Genomic DNA, 17,771 nt, shown 5'->3' with positions numbered 1-17,771 from the left:
GGGATTAAAAATCAATTTCCCCCGCTAATCTTGCCCTGCCACAGGTGACACAACTAACACTCGACTGCTCACGGGGAGTGGAAGGCTTGAACCCATCCAGAGGCCCCTTGGAGGAAGGGCTTGGTGATCTTGGTGATCTTCCTTCTGAAGATCCAGCCATTGAGAACCTCGCGGAACACAGGTCCAGCCTGATACCGGAGGCACCCTGAGTCAGAACTGACTGTCAACTGGCTTGACTCTTGCGACCCATGGGCCCCGGAGTTGGGCATGTGGGCTGGGCACCCGCACTGGTTAACATCTCCCCAGTGTTTTTCATGTGCAGCCAGGGTTGTGAACTCGCGGGCCAGGCTAAGCTGATTTCCAACCAGTTATTCCACTCCTTTCAGGACCTGTTCTCCACAGAAAAACGTCCCAGCTCTGGAGTAAAGGGCGGAGCTGCCTGCAGCTGGAAGGACGCAGCTGGTCTGTGGGCTCCCGCCCTTCTGGGTCCTGCCCAGCTTCCTTGGGGCAGAGGGCATCAGTACGTTGGCACACCTACAATCCATCTGGGGCTCACCAGTTGGGAAGCTTCCCTTTATTGCCCAGATGGTGTATTTTGGGAGGATCCTAGTGCCATCTGGATCATTGCAAGATCTGTTGAAAGAACTTGTCTTTTACAGCTTGATTGGGGGTATGGTTGATCTACAAACCAACTGGACATAAAGTAGGCCATTCACTGCATTTTCACAAATATTATCGCCACGTGCCCAGTTCCACAGTCAAGATCTGAGCAGCCTTTTCACCCCGGAAGTTCCCTCGTGCTTCTTTGTAACCCATCCCCCACCTCACCCCTTTCTCAGGCAACTGCTGACCTGTTTCCTGCCACGAAAGATTAGTTTGCATTTTGTAGAAATAGAACGCACAGTGCCTCTTCTTTTGTCTGGTTTCTCTTTCTCGGCATCGTCATTTTGAGATTCATCTCTGTTACCGCCTGTGTCAAGTCACGCGCTCCGTTTTGTGGCTGAGCAGCATTCAATCAGGTGGAGATAGAACAGTTTGTCTGCTCTCCCGTGGATGGACATTTGGATTGTCTCCAGTTTGGATCTTACAAATAAAGGTGCTATGAATAGTCAGGCATGAACCTTTGTGTGGGAATGCCTTACAAAACCTCCTTGTGAATGGGGTGAAGCTTCATAGAGATCACTTCTTTATTCGGTAATTCACACGCATTTTGTTTTCACATCGCAGTCCCCACAGTGTACCATCGCTTATCCCTCCGTGTCCACCTCTCCTCCTTCCCCAGCCCCCTGACCTTTGCCCCTGGGTAGATGCTGTCCTTCTAACCTTAGAAGGTGGCCTCTTCCACACTGCAGCGAGCTCAGACCTGAAGGGTGACTGAGGGTCAAAGCACCCATGTAACCAGTACATCTGGTGCCTTTTAAGGTTTTCAGTTCTGTTTCTTAACTCAAGATGGATCAAAGATCTAAATGTAACGCTTAGAACTGTAAAGATCATCCATTTTAAAAAAAGGGACAGAGGGGCCGGAATATATGATGATAATGTGTCAGGGGCATAAATATATTATCAAGCAAAACAAAAAGCACATACACAAACAGCAAAAGACAAAGTAGATGACTGGGACCCCTGACAACTGCAGACTCGTGTGCACGTCCGAAGATTTCACCCAGTCCGTAGACTAGGAAAATGGTTTTAACAGAGGCACATCAGACAAAGGCCTGAGCTCAACATTCTCTAGAAAGCACCTGAACAAGTAAAAGACAACCCAATTAACAAAATGGGCCGAGGACATGAACAGAGATTTTCCTTTCCCCTTTAGCGAATGACCTGAGAGTGGGATAATTGGGTCATATGGTGGGTGGTGTGTTGTCATTTGAAGAATCTGTCAATTTTCAAAGATGACTGGACAAATTTGACACCGCCCCCCAGCAGTGTGTGAAGGTTTCAGGTACCCCTCATCTCTCCAGCTCTTGGCGTGGTAAGCCGTTTCTCGAGTAGTCTTTCAAGTTCGTGCAGTGTGGGTTAGGTGTTGGCCTGCTAACCAATCCTACTGTCAGTAGTTCAAGCCCACCAGCTGCTTCAGGGGAGCAGGATGAGGCTGTCTTGGAGACCCCATATGGGGCCATCGTGTGTCAGAATCAACTCACTATCCTGGTTTTGCTGTTTGTGCTTACTCGGTAGACTTTATTTTTTTAGCTTGTGTTTCCCTGTCAATAATCTTTTCATTTGCTCCATTGCCATCTGCATAGCTTATATCAGGGCTTTGGTGGGGTTTCCTTAGAGCAGCGGTTCTCAACCTGTGGGTCGTGGCCCCTTGGGTGTCGGACAACCCTTTCACAGGGGTCGCCCGATTCATCACAGTAGCAAAATGGCAGTGATGAAGTAGCAAGGAAAATAATTTTATGGTTGGGGGGGTCACCACCCCATGAGGAACTGTATGACAGGGTCACGGCACGAGGAAGGTTGAGAGCCACTGTCTTAGAGGAACTCTTGTGGTGTAGTGGTTTCACATTGGACTGTGATCTGCAAGGTTGGCAGTTTGGAGCCACCAGTAGAAGAAAGATGGGGCTTTTACCGTCTCAGAAACCCACAGGGGCAGTTCGACCCTGACCTATCGGGTCGCTATGGGGCAGCATCGACTCGATGGCAGTGCATTTGGTTTGGGTTTAGAGTGTCTTCTATTGTTGGTAGTTGTCCAGTCAGCTTAACTCCGGGCAACTTTATGCATCGTGGTATGAAACATTGCCCGGACCTGCAGCATCTTGATGATGCTGTGTCCTTCCTAATCATTCATAATAGAGCCCCCAATCTAGTGCATTCATAACTTGTAGACTGCTCTCAGTGGTCACCTGTTTTCATCTTCTGGGGCTCATGGAAAGTGCCCAAGTACAGATGAATGGATGGCAGGTGGATGTCATCCATAAATACATGAAGTTGTCTTCTGTCTTCCTCTCCTCTCCTCTCCCCCTCTCTGTGTGTGCCCATCTCTTGTAGGCACCAAAGAGACACTCACTGGCCCAGATGATGTCATCTTAAGTCAAATGATGCACAGAGATCTCTGTGTAACTCCACGACTGATAGTTTTATCTCTTGCCTGCAGGTACCCAGACACCATGGCCCCGACCCTCTGGACCTGACATTGGCAGGAAGTAGAAGACATTGTCCTCAGCCTCCTCCACCCTCCATTCTCACCATGTCTTCGACGCAGGGCAATGGGGAACACTGGAAGTCCCTGGAGTCGGTGGGCATTAGCCGCAAGGAGCTGGCGATGGCCGAAGCGCTGCAGATGGAGTATGACGCGCTGTCCCGCCTCCGGCACGACAAGGAGGAGAACAGAACCAAGCAGAATGCCGACCCCGCTCTTATCAGCTGGGACGAGCCTGTCCTCGACTTCTACCACAAGCCAGCGGGCAGGCGGAACGACCTCAAGCTCCTACGCGGTCTCTCTGGCTCTGATCCTACCCTCAATTACAACTCGCTCTCCCCACAGGAAGGGCCGCCCAACCACTCTACCTCCCAGAACTCCCAGGCTGGCCCAGACCCTTGGCCCAAAGACTCCCTGTCTGGAGACTATCTCTATATCTTCACTGGTTCAGATGGGGAGCTCTCTGTGTCCCCAGGACCAGGGGATGCCGATGACTCTTCTAAGAAACTGTCTCCACCGCCCCTGCCTCCTCGAGTCTCTATCTGGGACGCCCCTCCTCTGCCTCCTAGGAAGGGGTCCCCTTCATCCTCCAAGATGACCCAGCCCAATGACATCAACTCGTTTTCTTTGGTGAAACAACCCTCAGGCAAATCACTAGGCCGTCAGATCCTAGAGGAGGAAGAAGGGCCGGGAGGCGGGGGTCAGGGGTGCCTGCTGGGGTCCGTGGACTACGATGGTATCAACGATGCCATCACGAGACTCAACTTGAAGTCGACTTACGATGCAGAGATGCTGCAGGATGCCACCCGGGGCTGGAAGGAGGGCCGAGGGACCCTGGACTTTAGCAAGGACACCCCGGGAAAACCAGTAGCCCGGAGCAAGACTATGCCCCCTCAGGTGCCCCCTCGCAACTATGCCTCCCGCTACGCCAACCGAAAGAACTCGGGGCCTGGCAAGAGCCGCAGGATCTCCGCTGCTCCGGTGAGGCCCTTCTTGTGCTGCTTCTGTGCCTGTGGTGAGGCCTCGTTCCTCCTCCTTTGCTGGTCCCAACCCGCTTCCACTAAACACCCACACCTCTAGTCCTCTCTTCTTCCTTCTGCCAAGGAGTCCTGGTGGCTTGGTGGTAACGTACTTGGATGCTAACCGGAAGGTCAGCAGTTTGAATCCCCCAGCAGCCCCATGGAAAACAGAGCAGTGTGCCCCTGTAGAGATTACAGGCTTAGAAACCTAGGGTGCAGGGTTACTCTCAGCTGACTCCAGGGCAATGGGTTTTGAGGGGGAGAGTGGACTTCTTCTGCCACTGGGACTTGGGCCCTGGAAGAAAGGCCCAGGTTAAGCCAAGGAAAGGGACATGACCCTAGTCAGAGCCAAGTTCAATGTCTCTTGATCTCAAGGGCTCTGCTGGGAATTGAAACCCTAATTCTTCTCCCCCTTCCTATACCCCTTTCCTCTGGACGTGGTCACTGACGCTGTGGCTAAGTGGTCTTGAGCAAGCTGCTTCCCGTTTCCGAGCCCCGGCTCTGCCCCTAGACAGGTGTGGCAGTGAGCATCAGCCTCCCTGTCCACCCTGCGCGGTGCTCACTGAATCCCAGACCCCACTGCAGAGCCCAACATCACTGCCTGGGAGCCACTGTCACAGTGACCCAGTGACTTGCCCAGAGCCCCGGGGCAGGACGTGGCAGGGCCAGCATTCAGCTCTCTCCTGGCTTGTTCTAAAGTCCACCCTCTCCTCACACGGAAAGGAAGCATGCTGTGTACCTCGCTTGCCTCAGGACACCCATAGTCCACGACAGCGTGGTACCTGCCGCCAAGAGCTGGTTTTCTTTTACAACAAGAAACAGCAGCATGTCCCTGGGCTCAGGGATCACCCTGCGCCCCTGGAAACCCTGACCTGGAGAGGCCTCAAGCGGCCCCTCCGTGGTTGGTGATTTCTGTAGCAGCCTATAGTTCCAGTCAGCTCCATCCCTGTTTCCTCCACATCCATTGTCCGAGGGTCACCGGGACTTTCCCACCTCATGTCCACCTTGGGATTCTTCCTGGCTCTCTGGAAAGAGCCTCACAGTCCTTCCTCCCTTTGCTTCTACTAAGAGAGTCCCCCCCAAACAGAGCCAGCTCCTGGGATCAGCCCCACACTTGGAGCTCAGAGCTTTTTAAAAGCCCGGCTGGGGGCGGGGGCCTGTGCCTGCTATTTATAGGGGCTGGGAGAGTCCTGTTCCAGCTCAGAGTCCGGGCCTACTCACCGGGTCAGGCCACTGCAGTAGGTAGTCACCTCTGTCCCTCCCTGTCTCCCGCTGTCCCTGCTCTGCACCCTCCCCCAGCCCTGTGTGTCAGTCACCAGGGAACCCAGAGGAGCTCCTCTCAGAGTCCCCTTGAAGAAGCTCTGGTCCAGCGAAGCTCTGGCCCGCTCCTGGGGGCAAATGCAGCCTAGGGCCTCTCCACCTCAGCTGGGTGCATGGGCTCAGCTCGCTAGGACAGGGCCCCCTTTGGACCCTCGGCCCACACCACCACCCCGCCTTCGCCGGGCTTCCAACCAGAAGGACCTTCTTTATCCTGGGCCTGCCCAGCCAGCTCTGGGGCTGGCTGGCTCCAAGTGCCAGCCCAGTACCCCTGATGCCAGCCTCTGCCTGGCAGACCCCCCCAGCCAGCACCGGGCGATGCCACCAAGGCCTGCCAGGCGGGCAAACGTAAGTGGCTTTTGTTTTCTTACAGTGCCAGTGCGTGGTACTGAAAGGGCGTGGAAGTGGCCTTCAGTGGCCACTCTGTTTCCCCCCACCCCTGTCCCTTCTCTTTCTCTTTCTCTCCTTTGTGTGGGTTTCATGCTGACAATAGGACTATTGTTTTGGCTGGGACACAGGCATGAACTTGGCAGAGCCAGGGCCTCACATGCCAACTGTGCCCACTGCCACCCTCCTCTCTCGCCACCCCCATCTGCACGTAGGGGAGCAGGCCGGCTGGGGAAGGGGGCACCTCGAGGCAGCACCTGGATGCTCAAATGAGGAGCTGTGCCACCACCACCATCTCGGGAGGGGGGAGGAGGGGGAGGCAGCAGGGGGGGGTGCAGGTGAGGTGTGGCTGTGAGGGGTCTGCTGAGAGCAGCAATGGGACCGGCTGGCTGCATGTGCCGGATGCAGGCCGGGACTGCATGGACAGAAACTTGTCACGCACCAGCTCCCAGGTCTGCTTCCTCCTGCCCAGGGCTGGGCTGCACGTCTTGTTTGAGGGCTTCCTTGGGCCCTCCGGGGGCGACTGAAAAGATCTCTGGGTGGGAGCCCTAGGCGTCCTGTCTTGAGACCCCTGGTGCCATTACCACACGCATGTTCCCAGAGAGGAAGTGGGCCGGCTGGCTCCCTGCCATTCCAGTCATTCAGAAACTGTCCTCAGTACTCTCCTGGCCAGGCAGCCGCTTGGGCGCTTTCTTTCTCAAATAGCATTCTGCGAGAAGAGGCGTGCGCCTGAGTCATCCCCTCCCGCCCCGAGAAGGGCCCTGGGGTGCCCTGCTGTGCATCACTGAGCTTGTGGTGGGTGTTCAGGAGTTGGTCTAGGGGTAAGCTTCCCTGGGGACGACTTGGGCAGGTCCCTTCCTTCCCCTCAGTGGTGGGACAGGAGACAGGATTGCCTGGCTAGGGCTCGGCCAGCCCCTAGGAGCGTCCCCCAGAAAGCCCTCCAGTGGGCCTGTGCCCTGCCAGCCTTGCGGGGGTGGGGGGTGGGGGTGAGTTTCTCAGGCTTGTCCCCTCTGGAAAAGAGCTGGGCCACAGGCTTGGCCATGTCACCCAGGCGCCTGGCCTCAGGCAGAGCTTCTCCTCCCGCTGTTCAGCTTGGCTCAGGGTCTCCAAACATACCTCTGTCTTGGACCACAGATACACATTCTGGTTTTTGTACACTGCCTTCACACCTGGTTGGGGGGCTAGGCAGCCCTTGCACCCTTAAGAGCTTGGAGTTGGGAGTCTCCCCTCCTGGGGAGAGGACGCCTGGAGGAGAAGGGCACTGAGCCAGCTGTCCTCCCCCAAAGGTGGGCTCGCGGCCCCGCACCATCGCCAAGGGACACGAGTTGTTTGAGGTCTCGGAGGAGAGAGACGAGGAAGTCGCTGCCTTTTGCCACATGCTGGATGTGTAAGCATTGCACAGGGGACCACCAGGGATGCGGGAGGGTGGCGTGGGTGGGAGGAGGCCCACACGTTTCAGAACCTTCTCCAGGAAGGGAGGAGAGCCATATTTAAGGAATCCCCGCTCAGAGCTGTGGGCTGTTACTCCCAGCAGAGGGCTATGGGCATCTTGAGATTACTAGCAGTCTGGTATTTCTAGAAAAATCCAGGAAACTTACTCTGCACAGTCCAGTTACCTACCCCGCTGTAGGCTCTGGCTCTCTGTTGCAAGTGGAGTCCAGCGGAGCTAGACCTATGTTCTGGAGTCCAAAGAGAAATGTGCCCTGGACCCCGCAACGCCTCTGATCAACGTGCCCCTGTAGAGCTAGCCTCCCTGTTCCACTCCACTCCTGAAGAAGCGCGTTGCAATTGTAGCAGATGTCCGGGAAACACTTCCCGCTCTCTGGAAGGCACAGCCAGGGGCCCGCTCCCTCTCTCCCTGCACAGCCTCCGGTCTGCCGCTGACATCCGGGAGGATTCCCTCACTGGGTACGTCTGGAGCACCGTCACCCCCAGCCCAGAGCACCTGGGAGATGAGGTCAACCTGAAGGTGACCGTGTTGTATGACAGCCTGCGGGAGCCGCTCACATTTACCTGCAACTGTAAGCTCCTTGATTGAGCCTCCCTTGAGGTGGGATGGGGGTGGGGTGGGGGGTGCTCTGAGCAGCAGGGTCCTCCTGGCCCTGGTCAGGGCACTGGGGAAGCTTCTTTGAGAGATTGGTTCAAGGGCCAGTTTTTCAAGTCCCCAGTTACCCGCCCCCCCACCCCACCCCATAACCCCAAATCATTTGCCTGTTTCATCTGCTCTTCCTAATGCTGAAGACGGTGCTGGAATGGGGCAGGCATGGTGTGGGGCAGGTATCCAGGTGGGAAGCTAACCCCCACCCACACCTATCATCATGTCCCCACTCCTCTTCCAGGTTCCTCCACGGTGGACCTCCTCATCTACCAGACCCTGTGCTACACCCAGGACGAGCTGAGGGATGTGGATGTCGGTGACTTCCTGCTGAAGCCCTGTGGGCGGGAGGAGTTCCTGCAGAAGTCAGTGCTCTTGGGGGGCTGAGCAGGGCCAGAGGGGTTGTGAGGAGGGTCGAGATGGGGTGGGGGCGCTGGTGCTGAGCTTGGCCCCACCGTCTGATTCCCTGCCTTCTGGGCACGCTCATAGCCTGATCACACTTTGCCCCCGAGGAGTTCTGCCTTTCCCTGCAGGGTTGAACCCTTGCCTAGTCTATTGTGGAAGGTGTGTGGGGTGGGGATTAGGCAGAGACGGGGGTCCCATCCTCTTCCAGCTTCCTGAGTGTGCATGAGAATTAACCTTGCTGTGCCCTGCTCTAGGTGAGCAGCGGCATCACCCCGGCTGGGGTGGAAGAAGGACGAGGCAAGGTGCCCTTTGGGGAGCTGAGGGAAGCAATGACAGTTTGCTCTGGCCGCCTCCCTCGTGCCAATAACCCCACGCTCTCTGCTCCGGGCAGACGCGGGCAGCCTTGCCCTCATCCCATGCTCTCTGCAGAAGGCAGCCTCCCTCTACAGTCTGATGTGGGCTGGCTTAGGGGATCCCCTTTCACTCTCCTGGTCCATGCAGTGCCCCGCGAAGGGAAAGCAGGAGAGGCAGTGAATCCCCCCACCCACCACACAGACACACACACACACACACACACACACACACACACACACACTCAGGTGACACAGCAGGAGGGCAGCTTTCCTCCCCCAAACTGCAGACTGGCAATGACCTACCTACCACCTGTGACTTAGAGCGAGCAGACCTGGGGTGTCGGACAGGGTGGGGTGGGGCAGCAGCCTGGACCTCCCTTCTTCCAAGCACCCATCCATGAGACCCCTCGCTTTCTCTCTAATTTCTAGACTGGGCACAAAGGGGGTTGATCTTTGTCCTTGGCACAGGGCTGGCAGTCATGATTGAAGATTCCTACCTTGGCTAACGTCTTCAGCTTTAGGGATGACATGAGTGGTTCAGTGGGTGACCAGCAGTCTGAAAGCACCAGCCACCCCTCAGGAGAGACGAGGCTTCCTGCTCACAGGGCCAGTTCTCCTCCGTCCTAGGGTCACGGAGACAGGTTGACTCAATGGCAGTGAGATTTTCAGGTGTCTGCACCCTGGGCTGCAAAATAGTTTGATGGGTCTGGGTTGTGCTCACCTGCAGACAGGAGGGGCCCTCGTGCAGGGTGCCCTGGCAGAGAGAGCCCAGGCAGGCCGCACTGCTCCAGGGGCACTTGTGAGCTCTGGGCTGCACCCAGACAATGGCTGGCTTAAGTCTTGGCTTGCCACACACATTTCCATGTGGAACCTTGACAGTCTGTGGAAGGGAGTGAGGATTCCATGCGGGAAGGACCCAGAGAGCCACTCGTAAACATCAGCAGGAAAGGGCCACTAGAGATTGCTCCCCATTCTTGGAGCAGAGTCAGCTGGTGGTCAACCTGCCAGGTGCGGGACTCCCTGCGGAGACCAGGTGGAGGTGGTCCTTGGCTATGCCCATGCCTCCCTCTCCTCTCACCTGGGTGCACACAGGGAAAGGTTTTCTCAGACAAGGTTGAGCAAGCCCCCTGGGGACCTGTGCCCCTGACTCCCAGATGGAGGACCCTCCCCTCTTCGGAGCCTTTCCTACTCCCTCCCATTCCAGAAAAGCCCAGCTCGGGTTCCCGGCCCAGAGCCCCTGAGTGACGCAGACGGTTTATGCTTATGGTAGCACCCACCCGGAGGCACCCAGGAAGACAGGCCTAGGCATCAATCAGCCCCTTGAGTGGAAACTGACCCCATGGCAGCTGGATGGCTTTGGCTTGGGTTCCTGACAACTGCCCTGGGGACCAGGGTGGTGGGGTAGAAAGGACCCTGGGGTGGCTCCCGGGGAGGCCTCTGGTCTCCTTAGGTGTCCAATAGGAGGGGCTGATACTGAGGAGGAAGCTCAGGCCCAGGTGTTGACTGCTCCCTGATAAGTCCTGAGATAGCCCCTGGGGAGGGTTGGGTTTCCTGCCACCTCCCCCACCCCTACCACACTCTTCCTTCCTCTCAGCACCCTCCTGTGGAGAGACGCCACAGCCCAGCTTCTCCACCCACAGGCTTGGCCTCCAGTTCAATCTTAGCTGTTTGGGGTCAGGACGGGGCTCTGGACCCCATGAGGATGTAGAGAGGCCCACTAGGTCTTCAGGGGAGCTGGACTGGCCTTGGACTGGCCTTGGACTCTAGCATCCTCATCACCACATCCCCATCCCCATCCCCTCTGCTCCCCTCCACGCCCTCCCATAGCTGGCCTAGAGTCCCAGCTCTCCTGAGGAAGGAAGTCCCTTTCCGGCTTCTGTTACCCAGCTATTAGGACCCAGCCAGCTGCCCTGCTGGCTCAGAGGGGAGCCTCACGCCCTTTCCTCTCTGACTGAGGGGAGTGAGCTGCAGAAGGGCCGCCCTCCGCTTTTGTGGGCCTTGGCACCGTGGGAAAGCATGTAGGTGGGTATTCCTTGGGAAGCCTGGAGAGACTTCTGGGGGTGTCCACCATCGGGGACCAGAAGTAGAACCCTGTGAGCTTGGCATCCATGTGATAGAGTTTTGTTTGGCCTCTACCAGGGGGATACTTAGCACCACCGTGGAGACAGGGTGTCAGTCGCTGAGGTAGTTTCTATACCGATGCCCAGAGAATGGCTTCCCATTGAGAATCCCCCTGTTCCCCACTCTGGCCAGCAGCTCCCCCACTGGCGTCCACTGCAGCAGCCATGTTGGTGATGGCCCCTGAGGAGAGTCGGGATTTGTACACACCCAGGGTGAAGCATCTTAGGCGCCTTGTGTCAAGACACACCTCTCTGTACTCCTTCCTCTAAGCTCGCCAAGACGGGTTCCAGAACACAGAACACGGGTCATAGCCTCTCACCCCCACCCTGGTCCTGCTTCTCTCTCCCCCAGGGCACGCGTCTCCCTCCCCAGGAGTCCCCGATGCTAGTGGTCTTGTCCCTCCTCTCCCCTCCAGCAAGCATGCCCTGGGCAGCCACGAGTACATCCAGTACTGCCGGAAGTTTGACGTGGACATCCGGCTCCAGCTGATGGAGCGGAAGGCCGTACGCAAGGACCTGGCCCGCACGGTTTGTCTGGGGGAGGCTGATGCCATGGAACCCGGCCGGCTGTGGAGGGGCAGAGCCGGTGGTGAGGGGCATGGTGACTAGCGGGAGTTGGGTAAGAGCGCTGAGCTGAGGGAAGGGCATCCCCCGTCTCGTGACAAGGGTTCTTCTTCTATAGGTGAATGATGACCAGAGCCCTTCCACCTTGAACTACCTCGTCCACCTGCAAGAAAGACCCGTGAAACAGACCATCAGCAGGTGAGCGGCGGTGCCACCTTGGGAATGTTCCAATGAGGAACCGGGAGGGCCTCCTAATGGGACCCTTGCCTGACTCCTACCAGAGAGGCAGAGATTCTTGCAGGGGTCAGAGGTGGAGCCCAAAAGCTTTGTCAGGGACCCCCACCCCCACACACTTCTGTGAATGGTCCATCTCCTGCTTCTCGTTTGAGTCACGTTCTCCAGACTGGAGGTGGTGAAGGAGGAAGGACTCTCCTGCGTTTGGCCTCTATGGGACGTGTGGAAAGATGGGAACCTCTTCCAACCCTAGTCTGATTCCTGAGCTGATGGCGGGGCCCGGGGGTGGGGGTGGGGAGGAGATGGGTCCTCCATTGTCCCCGCTCTTTCCTGACCTCTCCGATGATTTCCCTCCTCTCCTGCCCCCAACTCCCAGGCAGGCCCTGAGTCTTCTGCTCGACACTTACCACAATGAAGTGGATGTCTTCCTTCTGGGGGATGTGAGTACAAACCATGGAGCCGGCCCAGCTGGCAACAGTGCCGCCCTTCTCTCCCCCAGCGCTCCTGGGCCCAGCCAGCACGGCACAGGGTCTGGGCTCGGGACTGAGCTGTGTGCAGCTGAGCACGCTCGTGGGCTAACCATGACCGCCAGCTGCTGGGCTACTGGCCAGTGGGTAGGAAGAAGCTCTGCTCCTCTGTTCAAGTAGGTCAGGAGCTGAGCCCTGATCCCCATCTCGGGAGTTAGATGTCCCTCAACCTAGGGACACACTGCTGTCTGCCAGGCTGCTGTACTTGAATGTGCCTTGGAGTGGACATCCCCTGCACAGTGCCAGCAGCTCCGAGTTCCCAGGGGTGTGCTGGTGTCACATCTTCAGGAGGTGGCGCTCCCTAATGCAGGAGGGGCAGGTGTCTCGCCACTTGGAGCAAGTGGCACAGCTCCCAAGAAGATCCCTCTCCCCTCGAGCCTTAATGACTCTGGGAAACAGCTGTCCCCTATGTCTGTGTGCGAAAGAGACTCAGACCGTGATGGTCAAAAAACAATCCCTGTCTTCTTGATAAGGAGCCCTGGTGGCAAAGCGGCTACTCTTTGGGCTGCTAACTACAAGGTCAGCAGTTTGAAACTACCAGTCAACCCAAGGGAGTAAGACAGAGCTTCCTTCTCCTGTAAAGAGTTATAATCTCAGAAACCTAGAGCGGCAGTTGTACTGTGTCCTGTCGCTGTGAGTCAGCATTTGGCGTGGTGTCATTGAGCCATATGTCTGTGGTCATGGGTCTTGTGACTTTAGTCAGTTGGTTCATCAAGGGCTCGGGGATAGCGACTGGGAAGGGGGTTGTCTAGGGCACACGCATGCAGAGTTTGCACTCTGGTGGCACAGCGGTTAAGGGCCCAGCTGCTCACTGAAAGGTCAGCAGCTCAAGGCCGCCGGCCGCACTGCAAGAGCAAGGTGAGGCTGTCACTCCTGTGAAGATTTACAGCCTGGGGAAACCCTGCTCGGTCCTAGTGCTGGGAGTCGGAATTGAGTCGACGTCAGCGGGTTTGGCTTAAAGCATTCCGGGGAGGCTTTTGTGGAAGAGGTAGGCTAGGACAACTGTGAAGACTTGGGAGCAAAAGTGCAGAAGGCAGCGCATGGGTGTGGCACTGAGCTGCGGTTCGTCTGGGAATTCTCTGGTGAACTTTATGAGAAATAGGGTCTCCGTGGCCCCTTGCCATCTTGCCACCAGTAGGTGGGAGCCAGAGATGAGAAGACAGGGTAGTGGCGGTGGCAGGGAGATAAATAGCCGAAGGGAGAGTTGGGGCATGTGGCTGGTCCATTTAAACTGAGTGAGCGAGGCTTAGGGATGCCACTAGATGCTTGTGAGGCCCTACTCCTTTCAGCCATTGAGCCAGGCCTTTGGGGTGGGGCGGGGGAGGGGTGGATGCCTCACATGCTCCCTCCTCAGGGGGACTTCCCACTGAAGGCCAACAGGCTGGTCCAGTCCGTCAAGGCCATCTGCAATGCCCTCGCGGCCGTGGAGACCCCGGAGATCACCAACGCCCTCAACCAGCTGCCCCCCTGCCCCTCTCGCATGCAGCCTAAAGTTCAGAAGGTGAATGGGGCTCTGGCACTGGGGTGGGAAGGAGGGGAGGGGGCAGCCCCAGGTTAAGGAATCCTCCTATTTGATGTCCATTGATAAAAATGCCTCCATCTCTTCCCCCATCGATCCTGTAGGCATCAGTAGTTTCTTCATCTGAGTTCTTAGCAAATGAATGCCAAGGGAGCCCCCCTCTTTCAGAGCACAGGGGCGGGTTGGGGTCTGCCCCAAGGCCAGCCGGCCAGGAGTGGTTCTGGTTAGCACAGGCTGCATTCACAGCCCCGCGGCACTGCCTGGCTGTGTGTCTGCCCATCAGGACACAAGACCAAGGAGGAAGAAGACCCGCAGAGCCAGCCTCTCCTCCTGCCTCCTTGTGGGTAGGGATGGAGGTGTGACTGCACAGGGTGGTGCTGTGCCCTGCGGGCAGCACCCCCAAGTCCCGGTCTGCAGCAGAGCAGCTGAGCCGGGGCTGCTTCCTCTGGGCGGACACCGTGATCTTATCCCAAGTCTGACTCTGGTGTCCGCCCCACAAACCATGACTCCATCCTCCCTGGGGGCTCTCAGCGCCTCGCCTGGTGCAGATGAGCGAAGCTGTCAACAGCCCTTCTTCCAGCCAGGGCAGGCAAGGCCAGGCCCTGAGGCTCCCCTCTCCCCCTGTTTCCCCAACAGGACCCCAGTGTCTTGGCTGTGAGGGAGAACCGAGGTGAGGCCAAGGCTCTGCATCTGTCCATGGGGGGTGGCTGACATTGTGGTGTGTACCCAGGTGTTCCTTTGCCCCCCTGCCCCTAGATTTCTATGGCTGAGCCTGCCTGTGCATGTGTGTGTGTGTGTGTGTGTGTTTTCCTACATGACGTGTGAGCACAGCTGGGGAGCCTATTTCTTTCCATCAAGCGTTCTCTCGTCATCTTTCCTAGTTATTCCTCTCGGTGTCCCTGGGGGATGGCGAGGAGGTGGAGGGGTGGGGTGGGGAGCATAGGCAGCCAAAGGGAAAGCTCCCACTTGGGAAGCAGTGACTACTCTCCAGGTGCCTTGTCACACCTGGGTTTCCAATTCCGAAATGGGCCCTGGGAGAGGGTGGAAAGCCCGTCACTGGGATTTCCCTTGCTGAATCTCCCAAGGGGCAGCATTGCTCTGCAGGGCCCATCACTCTGCGATGCGTGTGGACCACAAGTCCCCCATCTTTGGGATTTTAGAGACCAATAAAATATTCCCAAGGTTATTAGAGGGACCTATCATAGAATGGCCTGCTTTTTATTTCACCGCGCACTGACTGGCACACACACTGCCCTTTCCTGGGATGAAGGACATTGTAGCACTAAGCTACCATCAGCACAAGAAGTGAGGACAATGTTTAAAAGCGATGAGCTGTCACTTTATGAAAAACTCATCATGCCCTCCGGCTGGCGTTTTCCTCCTGTCCCCGGAGAGGGGTGAGCTTTGCCATGTGTATTAGAATCAGATTGGCGTTGGGGAGCCCTGGTGGCTAAGGAGTCAAGGGGCCTGGTGGTTGAAGCATTCAGTGCCCAGCGAGAAGCTGACGGTTGGAACGGACCAGCTGCTCTGAGGCGGTCAGCTTCCACGCAGGGCTGCAGCTGTGCAGAGCCTGGGGGCAGGCTCCTGAGGTGGGGGGCCAGCCCCTAGGGGTGAGCGGGGTCCTGGGCAGTCATGCCAGGCTTCAGGCTTTGCTGAGGCCCGGTGCCCGCCCTCACAGAGAAAGCCGTGGAAGCCCTGACGGCCGCCATCCTGGACCTGGTGGAGCTATACTGCGGCACCTTCAACGCGGACTTCCAGACGGCCGTCCATGGCAGCCGCAAGCACGACCTGGTTCAGGAGGCCTGCCACTTCCCCGGGCCCCTGGCCTTCACGGTCTATGCCACTCACCGCATCCCCATCACCTGGGCCACCAGGTGAGTCCAGGCTGAGTGACCACTGCTGCTGTCTGCCTGAGCCGCCAGCCATTCTGGACCACCTGTGTGCAGCACTGTGGTGTGACCTTGCTGAAGTGTGGGGCTGGGGTGATAGGCACCTGAGGGGGCTCTGGGCTGGGCCCTCCCAGAGTGGGAGGGGAAGGGCCTCGATGCTTTCTCTTGGAGAGGCTGCATCAGCATCCCACCCCCCTCTGGATCCTGATGGAGTCATGGCGACAGATGGCCGGTTCTCAGATAGAGTGCATGCCCCTCGGCCAATGACTACACTCCCCTGTGGACGCACAATGGGAGAGGACAGGGGGTGGGCATGACCCTTTGTCTGGGGCTCCCCCCGGCCTGGAGGGGTGGGTGGAGGCAGGAGGTTCACTTGGTAATCCTGGCTCCTGCTGGATCCCCCCCAGCATCAAGGCCTGGGGGAATAGGCAATGGGTCCCACCCCCTGCCCTTCCTTCTCCCTCCCCCTCTCCCTTTGTTCCTCACTTAATGCATTCCTCTGGGCCATTGGCACAGAACAAAGCGGGCAGCCTGGGAACCCAGGGCCTTTTCTGACCTCTTCTGTCAGGCACCTGTCACAAGCCACAGGGACCCCCGTGTGTTGGCATTCATGTCAGCATATGTCGTTTAACTCCCCTACCCTCCTTGCCTGCCAGTAATCACATGCAAGTGCATAAGTACACATACACACGCATGCAAAGTACACGCATACTGAACATGCACAGGCACGCGCACATAGAGAACACACATGCACACACAAACACGCAGGCATGCACACAGACAGAACACACATGCACAGAGCACATACATGTAGATACAGGCACACACTGGCCACATGTGCACCCCCCCCACACACACACACAGAGGTTGGCCTGGGTCTGAGAGGAGAGACCAGAAGACCAATGTCCAGTAAGGAAGAAAATCCACCAGGCCCCAGGGGCCCTGCACTGGATGGAGGATTCCAGATGAGCTGCTGCTTTCAGAACCGCTTCCATAAGTCCAGCTTCCTGGTCCCGGCCCCTGACCCCACATCCCACCCTGGTCCCCAGAGGCAGAGTTGTCCCAGCACAAGTGGGGATGCCTGGTTGGGTGGCCATGATCAGATGTGGCTGTTGTGTGTCCTGACCTGCTCCTTTGTGTGGCAGCTACGAAGAGTTCTACCTCTCCTGCTCCCTCAGCCATGGCGGTAAGGAGCTGTGCAGCCCCCTGCAGACCCGAAAGGCTCACTTCTGCAAGTTCTTCTTCCACCTCATCATCTGGGACCAACAGTAAGCCATGCCTCCAGGCTCAACGCCCAGGCCACTGCAGACCTCCTCCACCGCCCACCCTCCACCTCCTCCCGGGGGCCAAAGACCCGAACTAGGAACAGGGGCTCACAGCAGCTTCAATCCTGGCTCCTTCGTGAACCCTGAGCAGAAATGTTATTTGGTGCCCCCATTACTTCCCTGGTTCTTAAATGGGACAAGTATAATTTCTAGCTAGTATGGTTATGAAGATCCAATAGGAAGTATCCATGAAGGCTCTTTGAATCCACAGAGGACCATGCAAATATTTTTTGCTTTGATCTTGCCTCCTTGAAAGACCTTGAGCACATCTAAAGGACTGTTAGCTTTCCTTCTTCCAAAGTTTCCCTAGGACAGCGCGAGGGGCCTACACTTTCTCCTTACCGACAGGGAAAGGTTGGGGGGCTTGAAGCCGTGAGATAAGAGTCTGTTTCTGGCTTTGCCTCCAAAGCTCCATTCTCTGTCATCGCGCTCCGCCTCAGTTTCTCCAAATGTGAAGAGAGCGGGTGTTTTAACCCACAGGGTGTGGTGGTGCTGAAGCGAGGTAGGCAGGTTATAAAATGAAGCCCTGTCACCATTCGTTAATAAGAATAACGGCAGTAAATAGTCATCAGCCTGAGAGGCAGGGAGGAAATGGGAGCGAGGGTGCTTTGAACAGTGGCCGTGCAGCTTTCTACCTGCCGCAGGGCTGCTCCATCTTCCCGTTAGGCTGTCAGAAGACTGTTGGCTGCCTCCACCCTTCACTTCCCCGCACTGGCTCTCGGGGTGTATCTGGCCCTCGTGTGCACCGCAGAACTACAGCTTTAACTTTTGGGGTGCAGCCTACAGAGACCGAGGAGCGTCCTGGGGGAGGCAGCAGAGCAGAAACAGCCTGTGGGAAGGCTCTGAGTGTTGGGTCGTTTTGCAGAGAGACGGGG

The 17,771-nt window shown here is 57.1% G+C and overlaps 1 protein-coding gene across 1 annotated transcript in view; it reads left to right on the top strand.

Annotated features, from left to right (window-relative positions):
* The window catches only part of PIK3C2B (phosphatidylinositol-4-phosphate 3-kinase catalytic subunit type 2 beta), a 94,555-nt gene that overhangs the window by 27,328 nt on the left and 49,456 nt on the right, over positions 1–17,771 (top strand). Inside the window, exons 3-13 of the mRNA XM_045298186.1 lie at positions 3,098–4,123; positions 7,152–7,252; positions 7,732–7,886; positions 8,205–8,325; positions 11,255–11,366; positions 11,521–11,600; positions 12,013–12,076; positions 13,518–13,664; positions 14,319–14,352; positions 15,361–15,556; positions 16,717–16,839. Coding sequence (XP_045154121.1) covers positions 3,191–4,123; positions 7,152–7,252; positions 7,732–7,886; positions 8,205–8,325; positions 11,255–11,366; positions 11,521–11,600; positions 12,013–12,076; positions 13,518–13,664; positions 14,319–14,352; positions 15,361–15,556; positions 16,717–16,839 — 2,066 coding nt within the window. The 5' untranslated portion in view covers positions 3,098–3,190. The remainder of the gene's footprint in view (positions 1–3,097; positions 4,124–7,151; positions 7,253–7,731; positions 7,887–8,204; positions 8,326–11,254; positions 11,367–11,520; positions 11,601–12,012; positions 12,077–13,517; positions 13,665–14,318; positions 14,353–15,360; positions 15,557–16,716; positions 16,840–17,771) is intronic.

Source organism: Echinops telfairi, unplaced genomic scaffold, assembly GCF_000313985.2.
Source record: "Echinops telfairi isolate 266 unplaced genomic scaffold, ASM31398v2 ScPeMD7_7424;HRSCAF=8462, whole genome shotgun sequence".
In the NCBI taxonomy this organism is placed as follows: Eukaryota; Metazoa; Chordata; class Mammalia; order Afrosoricida; family Tenrecidae; genus Echinops; species Echinops telfairi.
This window is presented reverse-complemented; position numbering and strand designations above follow the sequence as displayed.